Source organism: Pogona vitticeps, chromosome 1 (genome assembly GCF_051106095.1).
Source record: "Pogona vitticeps strain Pit_001003342236 chromosome 1, PviZW2.1, whole genome shotgun sequence".
In the NCBI taxonomy this organism is placed as follows: Eukaryota; Metazoa; Chordata; class Lepidosauria; order Squamata; family Agamidae; genus Pogona; species Pogona vitticeps.
The window spans coordinates 306,261,950-306,276,715 of record NC_135783.1 but is presented as its reverse complement, the minus strand read 5'-3'; the positions used below and the strand labels follow the sequence as shown (position 1 = coordinate 306,276,715).

The 14,766-nt window shown below is 38.7% G+C and overlaps 1 protein-coding gene across 2 annotated transcripts in view; it reads right to left on the bottom strand.

Moving 5' to 3' along the window:
• Positions 1–409: 409 nt before the first annotated feature.
• RASGRP1 (RAS guanyl releasing protein 1) overlaps positions 410–14,766 on the bottom strand; it is an 85,687-nt gene continuing 71,330 nt past the window's right edge. For both annotated transcript variants that reach the window (XM_020806171.3, XM_072986302.2), the window contains exons 14-17: positions 12,869–12,905; positions 10,020–10,166; positions 7,973–8,337; positions 410–5,962 (exon numbers count right to left, since the gene is read on the bottom strand). In XM_020806171.3, coding sequence (XP_020661830.2) covers positions 5,831–5,962; positions 7,973–8,337; positions 10,020–10,166; positions 12,869–12,905 — 681 coding nt within the window. In that variant the 3' untranslated portion in view covers positions 410–5,830. The remainder of the gene's footprint in view (positions 5,963–7,972; positions 8,338–10,019; positions 10,167–12,868; positions 12,906–14,766) is intronic.

Here is a 14,766-nt window from a genome sequence, read left to right as displayed (position 1 = left end):
CCGTGTAAAGTCTGCAGCGCTGCATCCTACCTATATCTTCCACTGAAGGAAGAAGCACACTGCTTAATTACAGGTTGCATTTCTGCCATAATTTATCCATTGCCCAGTTTTACTCTCATATAAATGTGCTTTAATATGTTGCTAATTGGTGTTGACTCCATATCTAGCATGTCAGAATCAGCAGGTTCTTAGTATAGTTAATTCTCCAGAATTAACATGCCATTTCATCATAAATACTACTTGTTACCATGAGGCGGGGGAAACGCTTTTTAAAAAATACTCTGCCTACAACTGTTGGTGGGGAAGAACTTTGGCACGTGCCCATGTCATGGATAGTGCTCCACTGAAAGTCTTTCAATACTTTTATCAGATCAATGCTACAGTGAACAGATTCACTATGCAACAGGAATAAAATACTGTAATTTCATTTTAATAAATACCAAACAAAATGCACTTTAACGATCATTTACAGCCTGTATATTTAAAACATTTGTTCCCTTTGAACCAGCTTTACAGAATTTTTTGTCAGGTGAAAGCAGATTTGTTTAAGAAGAGGAAACACAACTGCTACTGCAATATCACATTTTAAAGCTGTTTTGCTTCTCGTATTTTCAAACAATTATACAGATGAGGTGAGCCTAGTAATTCCAAGGATGTAATATTTGTATTTATGTGACAGTTGGCTTGGATATCATGACACAAGTAGTACTTGCTAAAATTATTGTGGTAGTGAAGCCTCCTCACACATGCATCAGTTCAGGAGAAAAAAAGAGGATAGTCTTCAAGTACTGTACTTGGGCTTCATATGTGGACATCCTTAATAAAGCAGTAAGAATAAACTGCAAAGGCCAATTTTCAGCCCAGTCTGGACAGGTAAAGGGGCTTTCTTGGGTAGACCGATCTGCCTGTACTTCAAATAAGCAAGGTAGTTCAGATCAGAGAGCTCCAGGCAGGCAGAAAGGCATTGGGCCACAAACACTGGGAGACCGCTTAGCAGCACTCAACTTCCACTGGATACCATGGCGACTGAGGCCTTCAAAACATGGTGAGAGTATTCTGTGAACTTTGAATCCCACTAAAAAATTACAAAGTAGACCAATGCAACCCTCTTTGGGATGGTGTAATCCGAGCCTTCAGGTTAATTATTAACTGCATAACTTCCTTTGGGCAAAATGAAATTTCCATGCAGTTGCCAAAGGTAGCTCAGTATTGTTCATTCATAATTGTGTGCCATCAAGTATGTTATGAGTTATGGTGACCCTTTTCTCAGTTTTCTAGGTAGAGAGGACTCAGAATTGGTTTATCCTTCCCTTCTTCTGGGAGCACCTTGGGACAGTGCAGCTTGCCCATGGTCACACAGTCTGGTGCTTTTGGAACGCACAGTGAGGAATTGTAAATGTCTAAAGCTTCTTTGGCCATCACTCCCAAATGTCACATTAGCCTCTTCCTTCCAGACAAAAACCTTATTTCTCTTAGGGAGATTAGAATTAAAGAAATGGTGACTAACTGGGAAGTAAGTGTCTTTTCCCCTGCTTTGCACCAATAAAGCAGTTTTCAGAGAGAAGCAGCAAAAGAAGCCGCCCACAGCAGAAAAAGGTGTGCAGATCACTCTGATTCCCTGTTTCAGGCTGAAACAGGGAGACTTCTTCGCTACACAGTACAAAGAGCTCTGTATGTGGAGGAGTACATGTATTATTAGGGTGTAATGAGAATCTCTTGTGGTGCATGTGACTGGGAAAGAAGGAAAGAGGGATGTGTGTGTATGTATGTATGCATGCTTGATTTGGCTCCACTGCTGGTTTGTGGACCTTGAGCACTCTCCCTAAAAGGAATAAAGCCTTTTATCTCATGCAGACCAATGCTAGTTTCAGCTGTATGTCTTGGGGTCCTATTCGGGTTTACATGTAGCGACAGCTGTCCTATACATGGTGAAAGGTTGCTAAATGAGGGCAAAAGTATGCGAAAGAAAAAAGCAGGCACTGGTTAAAAGAACCAACTGATTTTTCATTTCTAGAGTTGCTAGACATGTTTAGTGTATCACTTCTAGGCTTCAACTCAATTCAGCTTTAGAGAATCATGCATAATTGGTTTTAAATATTATATAAATATTAATAGTCAAGTAAAGGTAGTAATATTATCAGATTTACCTAACAGTAGAATTGCAGCCAAACCCTGAAACAAACACATTAAAATTACATAAACTACTCTATACAGAATTTTACAGATTATGCTGGGCTTTACAAATAAAAATACAAAAAAAAACATTTAACAATACAATTACTCTAAAAAGAGAAAACATGTATTGGCACATAAAGTACGAGTATCACCATAATCAGTCAGTTAATACATCACACTGATAAAAAGTAAATTATGGAATTTGTGTCTGGAACCAAAGTTTTAAACAGAGGCTGCAAATAAATATAATGCAAGGTACATACAGATCGTGAAGTGTCTGATAATCTTACTTCATAGTGTATTATTTATGTCAGTTCAAAAATCATTGTAAGATAGAAAAGCAAAGTAAACATGGCATTTGACATTTCTTCTGCTATTTAGTTATAAGCATGATTAACTAATAGATATAGGAAAAGTTAATTTTTTGGACTAGAGTTTCCAGAGTATGCCAGAAAAACATAACTAGTAGCCATACTGGCTGTAACCTTCTGGGATTTGTAACTCTAAAAAAGTAACTTTTCCAATGTCTCAATAACTTCCATTGAATATTCAGAAATGTAGTTATTAAACTATTGATTTAACTTACTCCCTGTTGGAGAGGGTACCCTTGCAATTGTCTTCATCCAAGCCAGGTTTTGAAGCTGTGTTCCTAAATCTGAACACAACACTCTAAGAATCACATGATATTTTTCTAAAATATGTGTGAAGACATGAATATACATTTCAATTTTCATGTGCTTTATGTATTACATAGGAAAAGAACTAAATGGAGTACACAGTACACCAGTGTCTGCCTCAAGCTGTATGCATAATTGGATCAAGCAACTCAAAGAATGAACTGTCTCATAAAAGCTGGAAGAGAAGTGTAAAAACATTACCCTGGTAGAAGATTCAAATGAATGTTGGCAAGATTCATAAACAGGATGAATATTAAAGTTACAACTTTTTGGCACTCCTAAACAAATGTGTTACTGCCTCCCCACTCCCAAAGCCATAACAGAAATGCTGTTGGAATATAATTATGCCAAAAATTGAACTACGTTAATTTAGAAACAGGGTGATTAATTCTTATATAATAATCTAGATTGCACAAATCAGAGAAAATAAGTGAAAATCCATGATACTTTGAACTGAAAATGAAGATGAACATCATACAGTGGTGCCTCGACTTACGACCATAATCCGTTCCAGAAGATGGACGTAACTCGAAGTCGTAAGTCGAGGAAAGGAAAAAAGAAAAGCAATCAAGCGTGCAAGATCCATTGGAAATGCACAGAAAACAAATGGAGCAGATCGGAAATTTACAGAGAACAAAGGGGGCAAGTCGGATATGCAAAAAAACAAACAAAGGAAAAAGCACGGGAAGCGGGCAGGACCCATCAGAAATGGGGAACCCCCAAAAAGCAACCAAACCCCCCAAGACCCATCGGAAATGGGGAAAAACATTCCAAAAAGCAACAAAAAACCCCAAGACCCATTGGAAATGGGGGGAAACCCCCAAAAAACTACAAAAAATCCAAGACCCATTACAAAAACACCCAGAACAGTTTTTAAAAAGCAGAAAACACCACCTTACCAGGCAGCCTCCTCCGATCCCATACTCTCTAACTGCTGGGGCGAAAGAGCTACAAAGAAGCAGCCTCGTCACCACCTACAGTTAGAAATTTGAATTTCCCGCCTTTTCCCCCTGCCTTTTTCTATTCGTAAGCAGAAGCTCCGGTTTCAAGTAGAAGCAAAATTTTGCGGCCAGAGCTGGTCATAATTCGAAATGGTTGTAAGCAGGGACGTTCATTAAGTCAAGGCACCACTGTAATTCATCAGAAAGTTACCTTTGTTATGTGATAATCACTATCTACATGTGGGCTGTGTATGATTGCACTTACATCTCCAGGAGGATTTCAGGAATTACTTTGAAATGTAAATGGACCTTCAATGTTTCCACAGAAGAATGATCATGTGCAAATATCTTCTCTGGAAAACAGTTTCTTGCTGGGACTGGACCCACAGTTCATATACGGGGAAGCATTTAACAGCTGTTCTGTATCTTTCATAAGCAAGGAAACAAGTGAGAATCTGCTTGTGAAAGAACACATTTACTTACAGAAGTGCTTATGTGAATGAACCTATGTGAAAGCGGGCTCCTTGAAAATGCCTATTCTGAACTGCATGGAGTTGGGGCAGGGTGCCAGCGGTGTTGGTTCTGCTAAGGCAAGAACCGACTTGGAGAGTTAAGCTACGTTTCATACATGCGACTGTGTGGTGAAAAATCATCACAGTCTTTTCTCTGTTGTGTTTATTCATGCACTTCTATACTATTTTTAAAGAAGATCAGCTAGAGTAGTGGTTCTCAGCCTTGGGTAACCCAGGCGTTCTTGGAGTGCAACTCACAGAAACCACAGCCAGCACAGCTAGGGGTGAAGGCTTCAGGGATTTGCAGTCCAGGAACACTGGGTTACCCAAAGTTGGGCACTCCTGAGGCAGAGTGAAGAATGTTTGCTACAGTATGTGCCAGCTAGTCACTTCCAACTTATGCTGACTATGAATTAGTGATATCCAAGAGATCCTGTCATTAACAGCCCCGCTCAGGTCTTGAAAACTGAAGTCCAGGACTTATTTTCTTGGGCAGTTCTTTCCATGAACTGCTGCACAATCATAAGAGAACTCAAAATTACAAGTTTTGAAGGTACAGAGACTCTTGAGATACCAATTACCAGAGAGCAGGTACATGGAAAGTGACACTTGCAGGGAATCTTTCATAGGCAATGGCTATGACACTCAGACTAACTCCTGTTAGTATTGCACAGAACAGCAAACCACTTCTGAATATTTTTAACCTCAAAAACCCTATGATAAAGCAAAGTGTGCTGCTTATAGTGCTTCAAGCACTCTCTGGGCGGTTTACAAGTTAATTATGCAGGCTACACATTGCCCCCCCCCCCCCGAGCTGGGTACTCATTTTACCGATCTCGGAAGGATAGAAGGCTGAGTCAACCTTGAGCCGGCTACCTGGGATTTGAACCACAGGTCGTGAGCACAGTTTTAGCTGCAGTACAGCAGTTTAACCACTGCTCCACGAGGCTACATAAAATAAGACAACACAAAAGGCATTAATCTGAGAGAGACAAAGAGAGTCAATCACATAACAAATCCAGCTTCCAGCTGAAATCAACAGGATCTAACCCTTGGCTGAAACCTATCCTAAATCAATATTCAGCGTACTAGAGAAACAAGATGACAACTTTTCATTTGATATTTCCAGAATTCCCTACATTGTTCCAAGTAGATTCATTTTTAGATTTCAGCTTCCAGTATTGCCCACACCTCCAGTTCTAGATATAGACAGTTCTGTTACAATATTTCTTTATGCACTCTTCTTTAGCATTGGAATCTGGTTACCTTGTTATGTAGATAGCAAAAGTACCCTGTGCCCTAATTAAGAGAAATTCCAAATGATATCATTTCCACCAAAAAGAAGAACTGTTTTAAACCTGTGAACAGAGAACGCATGCATCCATGTGTATTATTAACAAGCAGTCCAGGAAGACCCAGCACACACACTTTTGCTTTGAATCCTGCTACTCCATGTTAATGTGAATGCATCATCCCTAAAGACTCATTCACCTTCACCATCTTCTACTGCTCCTCACATTTTTAGCTACAAGCAGCCTCCATGTTCTCTGCTGTCCAAAATGTGGTTTCTTCGAATGCTGAGGAATTCAATTTTCTTATGTGCTTGTTGAAGCTGGAGCTTTAAAGCCTCATTCTCTGCTGTAAGAATATTTTTTTCCTAAACAAAAATACAGGTGTTATCAGAACAAAATAAACTTCAGAAAGTACTGCAGTATTTTCAGCCCTACTTAGCCCGAGTGCTTCCTTCCCTGGCATTCGATTCTCTATGTATCTGTATTTATTTTATGTATTTATTTATTCTATTTATACCCCGCTTATCTGATCAATACGACCACTCAACCACTCCTTCAAATTATAACAGCTGGAACAATAAATGGGGTGAAAGATACACAGCTGTGTGCCTAAGAGAGAAGCAATTGTTGCTGTTGCATCTCTCAAGAAAGTACTCCATAGGCTGGTAAATGTGTGCTTTCAAATGCAAAATACATTTTCTAAATGACTGTAGGGAGAACACATCTGATCTAGAAGGTAGACACCCAGCACATGTCTACTGCTCTCCATTCTGAAGGGAAGGAGGAAAAGACGGGAAGACAGTGGTTTCCCAGCTAATGCAAATGTCCAAAGATGCAATGATTACGAGCAATTAAGTCTGGGAGAGGGGCATATGAGATGCCAAGCCTTTTCCAAAGTTTTGCAACAAGTATCATTTTCCAAGCCAGGCAATGAAATCCACTTTTTCCACAGAAACATACTAGTTACACGAGAGTGTAGCATAGTTAACATTGCTTTGGAAATGCTAGTATGCTGATCCTGTTAAGGGCAAGCTCTTGGACATCAGTTTGTTTTACATCTTGCTCTACAATGTGAATAATCTTGCATGGATGAACCCAAATGGGGAGAAATTGCATTCCTTTAAAATACATGCAGGATATTGATATTTCCAAGCTTGGGTTTTTCAGAACTCATTGCTACACTTCAGCCCATGAAATATTTTCAAGCAGCCATTCAAAAATAGCTTTTATTTTCATTTATTTCTTGGTTGTTGCCTTTTTGTCCCTAAGGGCCACTTTCAAATTCAATTTTCTTTCACAGACACCTTTTTGGCACAACTGAAAAAGAGTAGTGATTTATAGCTCAATCGGGGGGGGGGCGCTCACCCCAAAATTTCCAGGGTGTGTGTGCCTCCCAAGCATGAGCTGGCTATATTCAGAAAGTACCAAGATTCTAAAATTACCTATGTGTTTGCTCAGGAATTTCAATTCTTTCACTGAGCTTTCATACGATTATTGTGGAATCGCCCATTTGATAAACATCAGGATTTCCAGATGGATTTTTCAGGCACAAACAATTCAGACCCATCTAACATTCCTTGTCTTTTAGAATCCCCTGACAAACCACCCTCCCTCAAAAGGCTAGCAATATTCCTTTCAGTATCTAAAAAGGATCTTTTGCTGTTTCTGATGAACTAGGTAAGGTAAGAAAACATGTAAATACCATTAATAATCACAGATGATTAAAGGGTTTCAATTTCATTTAAACTGTTCACTGTCTTACTTCTGAACCATTAGCTTACCCCTACTTACCTTAAATGTTTAACCCCTTATTATTTCTTTTTATTTAGCATCAGAAGTAACAAGGATGCTTCAGAACAAGGCCAAAAAGGCTCAGGATATGAGCAAGTTTTTATACATGGAAGCTAATTTTTAACTAAGCTGAGCTATACGTACATAAATATAAAACTCACTAACATCAGTATATGTTATTATGCACATTCACTGTTCAAAAGTACTTCCTGTATTCAAACTGGGGCTGCACATTTCAGGAACATTTTAATAATTTGTCCCACTGTACATTTGTAGGATTGATGGTTACATATTTTCATTTGTATTTCATTATTACATTTATAAAGCTTGCTCTTCTTCTAAGGAGTTCAAGGTGGTCATCACAGCTCCTCCTTGCCCAGTTTTATCCTCACAACAAGCCTGTGCTGTAGACTGGGGTGAAAAACAACGGCTAGGCCAAACTCACTCAGGGAGTTTTACAACCGAGTGAAGATCTGGATCTCTTCAGTTTAGTCGGATACACCACCCTCAAAACCAACCATGGCTTTCATTCTTTACGGAGGAAATACTGTATTATTAATGATTCTCAGTGATTGTTTCAGTACCTGCTCTAGTTCCTGGTACGTGGGTTTTAGAACATGTAGCTCTTTTGCTTTTTGACTGTAGTCTTTGTTTTCCCATTTCACATAAGCCTTTTTACGGCTAAGAACTGGGCTTGGACACGGAGATAAAGGTGTAGGCTGGAGAAAAGTGCTTTCAGGTAGCAATCCTGGTTCTCTCTGCTGTCTGGAGAGCCCATCACTATGCACTGGTAGGTCTGTCTGTGTGCTCTTGTGCACCATGGATGGCTTTAGCCTTACTGAGATCTTTTGAGCTGAAACCCCCATAAGCATAATAGTTCTGTCTTTGCTCCCTTCATTGTGCTCGACCATGTCTCCGTTAGGAAATGGAAATGCTCCTTCTTCTAGCCCTAAAAGAGGAGAGAGAAAACATAAAACATGAAGTTGAACATGAAATGAGAATAGTTCAGTGGTTGAAGTGAATTGTGTCTTCTTTTGGAATGCTAAGCTCACTTAAGAAAGTGGGTTGCTGGAGAGCAGTTATTTATTTATTTATTTATTTATTTATTTATTTATTTATTTATTTATTTATTTATTTATTTATTTATTTATTTATTTATTTATTTACTTACTTACTTACTTACTTACTTACTTACTTACTTACTTACTTACTTACTTACTTACTTACTTACTTACTTATTTTATATCCCGCCTATCTAGTCAGTTAAGACCACTCTAGGCGGCTGTTATCCCAAAACAACAACCTTTATCCCAAAACATTTCACCTTTCCCCAAACTCCTATTTCTATTCATTGATCATACTTCATTCTTTACGAAAAAAATGATGAAACAAAGGAAAGATATACTTGTAGGATATATTAGTAGTACAACTCAGGATTGTTGAAGAATCTCTAAGCATTTATTTAAAATATGCATATCCCACTCTTTCAGCTTTCAAATGAGTACATTGTAATATTATAAAATTGTAAGAGAAAATAGAACAAACATCACTTTAAAAATGAAGTGTTCTGAATGCTCTTGAAAATGATCAACCAAATATAATACGATAGTGATCAACCCGTTATATCATAACTCGGAGGCATATCATAACTCTATAAACAAAATGTCAAGGAAATTCAAACTGCAAAATTGGGGGAAAGATGTATCAGAAATCCTGGGTAGCTGCTGCTATTCAGTCCAAGCATTACTGAGCTAGCTAGGCCACTGGTCTCTTATTAATTCAGTCATGAGTATAGCTTAGTAAAAAATGACAAGGGTCAATAGGATACTACAGGTAGACTTAAATCCAACAGGTACTCCATCTAGAATACAGCCTTGAATTAGTTACTGAATGATGAGATAACACATAAATACCACTGATTTAATGTATCTATTCAAAATGGAACTATCAATTGGACTCAGAACAACGTCTCTAATATTTATAATTTAATCTAAAATATAATGTCATTCAGCATCCATTGTCAAACTGCTCTAACTGTTAGGAAGTTTTTCATGAAATTCAGCCTGGGATGATCAAGAACAGATCCTGCCCTCCTCTGTATGAATACCTTTAAAGTATTTGAAAAGTGCTCTATCTCCCCGCAGTCTTCTTTTCTCAAGGATATACATGTCCAGTTCTTTCAGTCTTTCCTCATGATCACTCCTCTGATTATCCCTGTTGCCCTCCTCTGAACTTGTTCCAGTTTGTCAGCATCCTTCTTAAAGTGTGGTGTCCAGAACTGGACATGATACTCTAGATGAGGCCTACCCAGTGATGAATAGAGGGGGACTAGTATAGCATTTGGAGACTATATTTCTGTTAACATGTCCAAAAATCGCATTTGCCTTTTTTGCAGTCAGATTGCACTCATGGCTCATATTCAGCTGGTGATGTACAATAACAACAAAATTCTTTTCACTCACAGTATTACTGAGCCAAATATCACCCACTTTAATCTTTGTTAAACAACTGAATGTGAAAAAGAGGTCATTCATTCATACAGCAACTAATGGTGATATAGGAGTGGAGAAAAAAAGGGATCTATAGTGACAATAACGTAGCAAAGTTTTAATTCAACAGAACCGTACTTACCATGCATATGTTCTTTGAGTCCCACAGGGCACAGGCTAGATGCAAGAGCTGATGCAGGACTATTATCCACAGCTGTGGCTTTGGGTCTTCTCTTACATTCAAATACAACCAGATCCTTGCATTGCTTGTGACAGTTCATTCCACAATCTGCAAATAAATAACAAGGGCAGCCCATTGGTCTGATGGCAAAAACCAAGAAGCCTTCTTGCACAGCAAGAGCTCTTCCATACCTGCATTCTGCAGAAAACCCACAAAACTGTAAAATATAAGAAAATTAGCACGGTTTATTCAGAATCATTTCCCACTGTGTCCAGTATAATTTAGTTTTTCCCAAACTAGGGAAACGTCTGAGTAGGGTAAGATTACAACATTAGTTTTAAATGCACAGACTATTAGTGGAACCAGGGACTAGCAGGGATTAAAGTAAATTAATTTTGAAGAATTAAAGTAAATTAATTTTAAAGTAAAAAATTAATTATTTTTACTTCAACTTTCTCCTTAAAATGACCCAAGGTGGCTTACAACAATTAAAATATTTAAAAGCTAAAACAGGCAGTATACTATACAAATACAGTGGTGCCTCGCTTAACGATGTTAATTGGTTCCAAAAAAAACATCGCTATGGGAAAACATCATTAAGCAAAATGTGCTTTCCCATAGAGATGCATTGAAAACCGGTTAATCCATTCCAATAGGCACGGATTGCCATCCTTAAGCGAAAAAAACCATAGGAAACATTGTTAAGCGATACAATGTTTCCTCCATTGGAATGCATTGAAGCCTATTCAATGCATTTCAATGGTTTTGCGATGTCCATTTTTGCAAATTTAAGTGTGTCTTAAAAGGTTCAAAAACTGTTTTAAATGCTTGGAATCATTAGTGCACCTTCTAAAACGGGTGCAAACTTAATTTGGCTTTGATCTGATTTTTTCCCCCACCAACTTTTGACAGCTGTCAAAATTTGACAGCTCCATGCTTTCCTATGGGGGAGAAAAAAATTCACAAAAAATTAACGAAGACGCAGAACGAAGCCAAACTAAGTTTGCACAGGTTTTGCAAGGTGCTCTAACGAATCCAAGCATTTAAAACAGTTTCTGAGTCTTCGATAAGTTTTTGTGAATTTTTTTCTCCCCCATAGGAAACAATGGAGCTGTCAAAAGTTGGGCTCCATTGTTTCCTATGGGGGAGGAAAAAATTCACAAAAAATTAACGAAAATTCAGCAACTGTTTTAAATGCTTGGGTTCGTTAGAGCACCTTCTGAATCGTGTGCAAACTTAGTTTGGCTTTGTTCTGAGTCCTCGTTAATTTTTCTTGGTGAATTTTCTTTTCCCCCATAGGAAACAATGGAGCCCAACTTTTGACAGCTGTGGGGAGAATAAAATTCACCAAAAATTAACGAAAAGTCAGATCAAAGCCAAATTAAGTTTGCACACATTTTAGAAGGTGCACTAACGATTACATGCATTTAAAACATATTTTGAACATTTTAAGACACTTTTAAAATTGAAAAACGGACATCGTTAAGAGAGGACCTAAAAATGCATTCGCTATGTGAAGCATGGTCTCGAAATCGCTAAGCGAAAATCGCCCATAGGAAACATCGTTAAATGATGCATAGAATTCTTTTAAAAAACCATCGTTAAGCGAAAACATCGCTAAACGAGGCAATCGTTAAGCGAGGCACCACTGTATTTTAAAAGAATTAAACTATTATACTAAAACGTTCCATCAATACTAAAAACACATTTTAAAATAACAGAGCAAAACAATCCATTTTTCAAAAAAAAAAAACCTCTCAGACTTCCAGTCACTAAGGAAAAGTCTGACTGAAGACAAAGGTCTTTATCTGCTTCTGGAAAGACAGCAAAGATGAGGCCAGCCTAACTTCCTATGGAGGGAGTTGCAGAGCCTGGGAGCAGCAACAGAAAAGCCCTTTCCCATGTTCCCACCAAGCACACCTGCAAAGGTGGTCGGACCAAAATAAAAAACTCCCCTGATTATCTTAATTCCATGACAGGCTCATAGAGGGAGATGCACCCACTCCCATGGTTTCCCTGGTCTTCTCTGAACATGCCTGCATTCTCATAGAACTTGATGAAGAAATTGATTTTTCCTGCAACAACAAAAAAGTGTCCCTCTTGACATGCAAAGTATTTCAGGGTGGTTGTTGTGGGTTTTTCGGGCTCTTTGGCTGTGTTCTGAAGGTTATTCTTCCTAAAGTTTTGCCAGTCTCTGTTGCCGGCATCTTCAGAGGACAGCACTCTGTGCTCTGGTGTAGTTGGCTTGGGAGTGGAGCTAGAGCACAGACTGCTGTCCTCTGAAGCTGCCGGCCACAGAGACTGGCAAAACCTTGGGAAGAACAACCTTTAAACACAGCCAAAGAGCCCGAAAAACCCAGAACACCCATTAGATCCCGGCCGTGAAAGCCTTCATGAATACATATTTCAGGGTGGTTTGGCTTTAAATGGGCAATTAAGAGCCATTACTTTTACAAAAGTCTTGCTTCTGATAGAGACAAAAAACTGCTAACATTTGTTTGTTGATACTGATCAGTATAACTGTCTGCTATTTTGGATTCTCTTTGTGAGGGCAAAGCAGATCTTGATGAATATCTGTACTTTCAAATTAAGCACTACATCACTGCAGAACCTATCCTGTTACTCTGTATGACTTGTACCAGGGCCTAGGAAAACAGCTCCAAAAGGAGTGAGCTAAGTGTATGTTCTTTAAAGGAACCACAATATATTTCCTGACACAGAAAAACAACTTTTCGAACAGAACCACATAACTGCTGTTCTTTGCACACTACTTTAAAGATTATTTATCAAAGGAATTAAAATTTTGTTACCTTTGCATCTATATCCTTGTTTAATAACTCCCCAAAGCTGTAAGTTTAAACAAAGTTATATTATTATGCTGCACTGAACTTAATATTGAATACTCTCATTCCTTTCCTCAGTTCCAATTCTGTACACCATTCCCGCACATTTATCCAACCCAAGTACACACCCACCTGTACATTCTGAGGCCTGTAGCCCTTATTTTGTCAACAACAGGGCTTTCACCTATTAAGACAAAACTGAGACTCTAGACAAGAGACCCAGCTAAGGAAAATAAGACTTAGGATCACCCACAATTTTATTTTAAAAACATAAGACCTAGCAAGATAGAGATCATGATCAAAAGAATCTAGTCTCCTCAAGATGCTTATTGATCTCATTGAATCACCAGTTAATTCCTACAGATTTCCAAGAACTGGAGATGATGTTAAACTAACCCAATTTTCTCCAAAGCAACGTTCCTGTTTCTATCTGTGAACTGCCCTAACATTTGTCCAACTTTTCACAGAAAAATCAACTTTAACAACACCAAAAAGGTGTATGCTTCCTTCATTCCTAGCAGAGATCAAGGATAACTGGCTCCCAGCCCTCAAACCACATCTGGTCTGCGGGCTTCATACTGATTTCTTCTGAGTTTGACTATTGGGGTGAGAAGAAATAGAAGTGATAACCAACATTCAGAAATGTTTCTTTCTCAGACAACTGAAAATTCAGAAGGGGGTTCTGGGAATTGTAGTCCTTTAAAAGTACAGTAATGTTTCTGATTGCTGGTGATGATAACACACATGTCCATACCTTAAGTAAACAGACTTAGCCACCTCCATTTTCTCAAGTTAAAGAAGTTGGCACGGCTGCTATAGATTTTTCCCCTAAAACTTTTGGTCCCAGAGTTTACCCACAAATGTAGAGTCTGCCTCCAAATGCATCAGCAATCCTTAGGCCACATGTGATGGCAATAAGATTTTATATCACATCTTCCAAGCTACAGTGTGGTTCCAGAGTAAATTCCAAGAGTCCTCGATGAAGCCGTGTTACTGAAGCAAAGCAGGTACCAGCAGGTCCTTAATGGGGGATTTGTTTCTTTTTTTCCATTATGCTGTGGTTCCAAACTTTGGGTGCCTGGATGTTCTTGGAATAAAACTCCCAGAAGTTTCCACCACTAGCTGGGCTGGCCAGGATTTTCTGGGAGTTGTAATCCATAAACATTTGGGGAGCCAAGGCTGGGAACCACTGCCATATTGGAAGGAAGGTAAAACACTACTAAAATATAAAAATTTTATTTATTATTTATTTATTTATTCGATTTTTACCCCGCCCCTCTAGACAACGTCTACTCGGGGCGGCTTACATCAAACTAAAACAAATGTTTCTGCAACATGGTGTGTACTTCAAGAGTCACTGGGAATGGGCTACAAGCAAAAATCTTCCCTTTTTTCAGAGGATTGCACAGGGCAGCCGTATTGCTGATAAGCAGAATGAGGTGCATAAACATCACCTTGTGTCTTGCATCCATTATGCATTGTGTGGCCAGAGATACTGTAAGCTGAAAGAAACTTTCTGAACTGATTGGGATACAACATGGGAGAAAAGTTACAGAAACTTTGTCCCTGCCTTGGTCATGTGTTTGTAGGAAGATACAAAACAAATGGTTGTTGTGGGTTTTTCAGGCTCTTTGGCCGTGTTCTGAAGGTTGTTCTTCCTAACGTTTCACCAGTCTCTGTGGCCCGCATCTTCAAAGGATAGCACTCCATGCTCTGGTGTAGTTGGCTTAGGAGTGGAGCATTTATGGCTGTGAGATAGGCTTTTGCCCTTTTCTGGAGATGGGTGATTAGTGTGTCGTTGTGTGAGTATTGTTGTGATAAAGAGGAGAGATTATCTGTCACTGTGCTGGATGGGTGTCATTAGC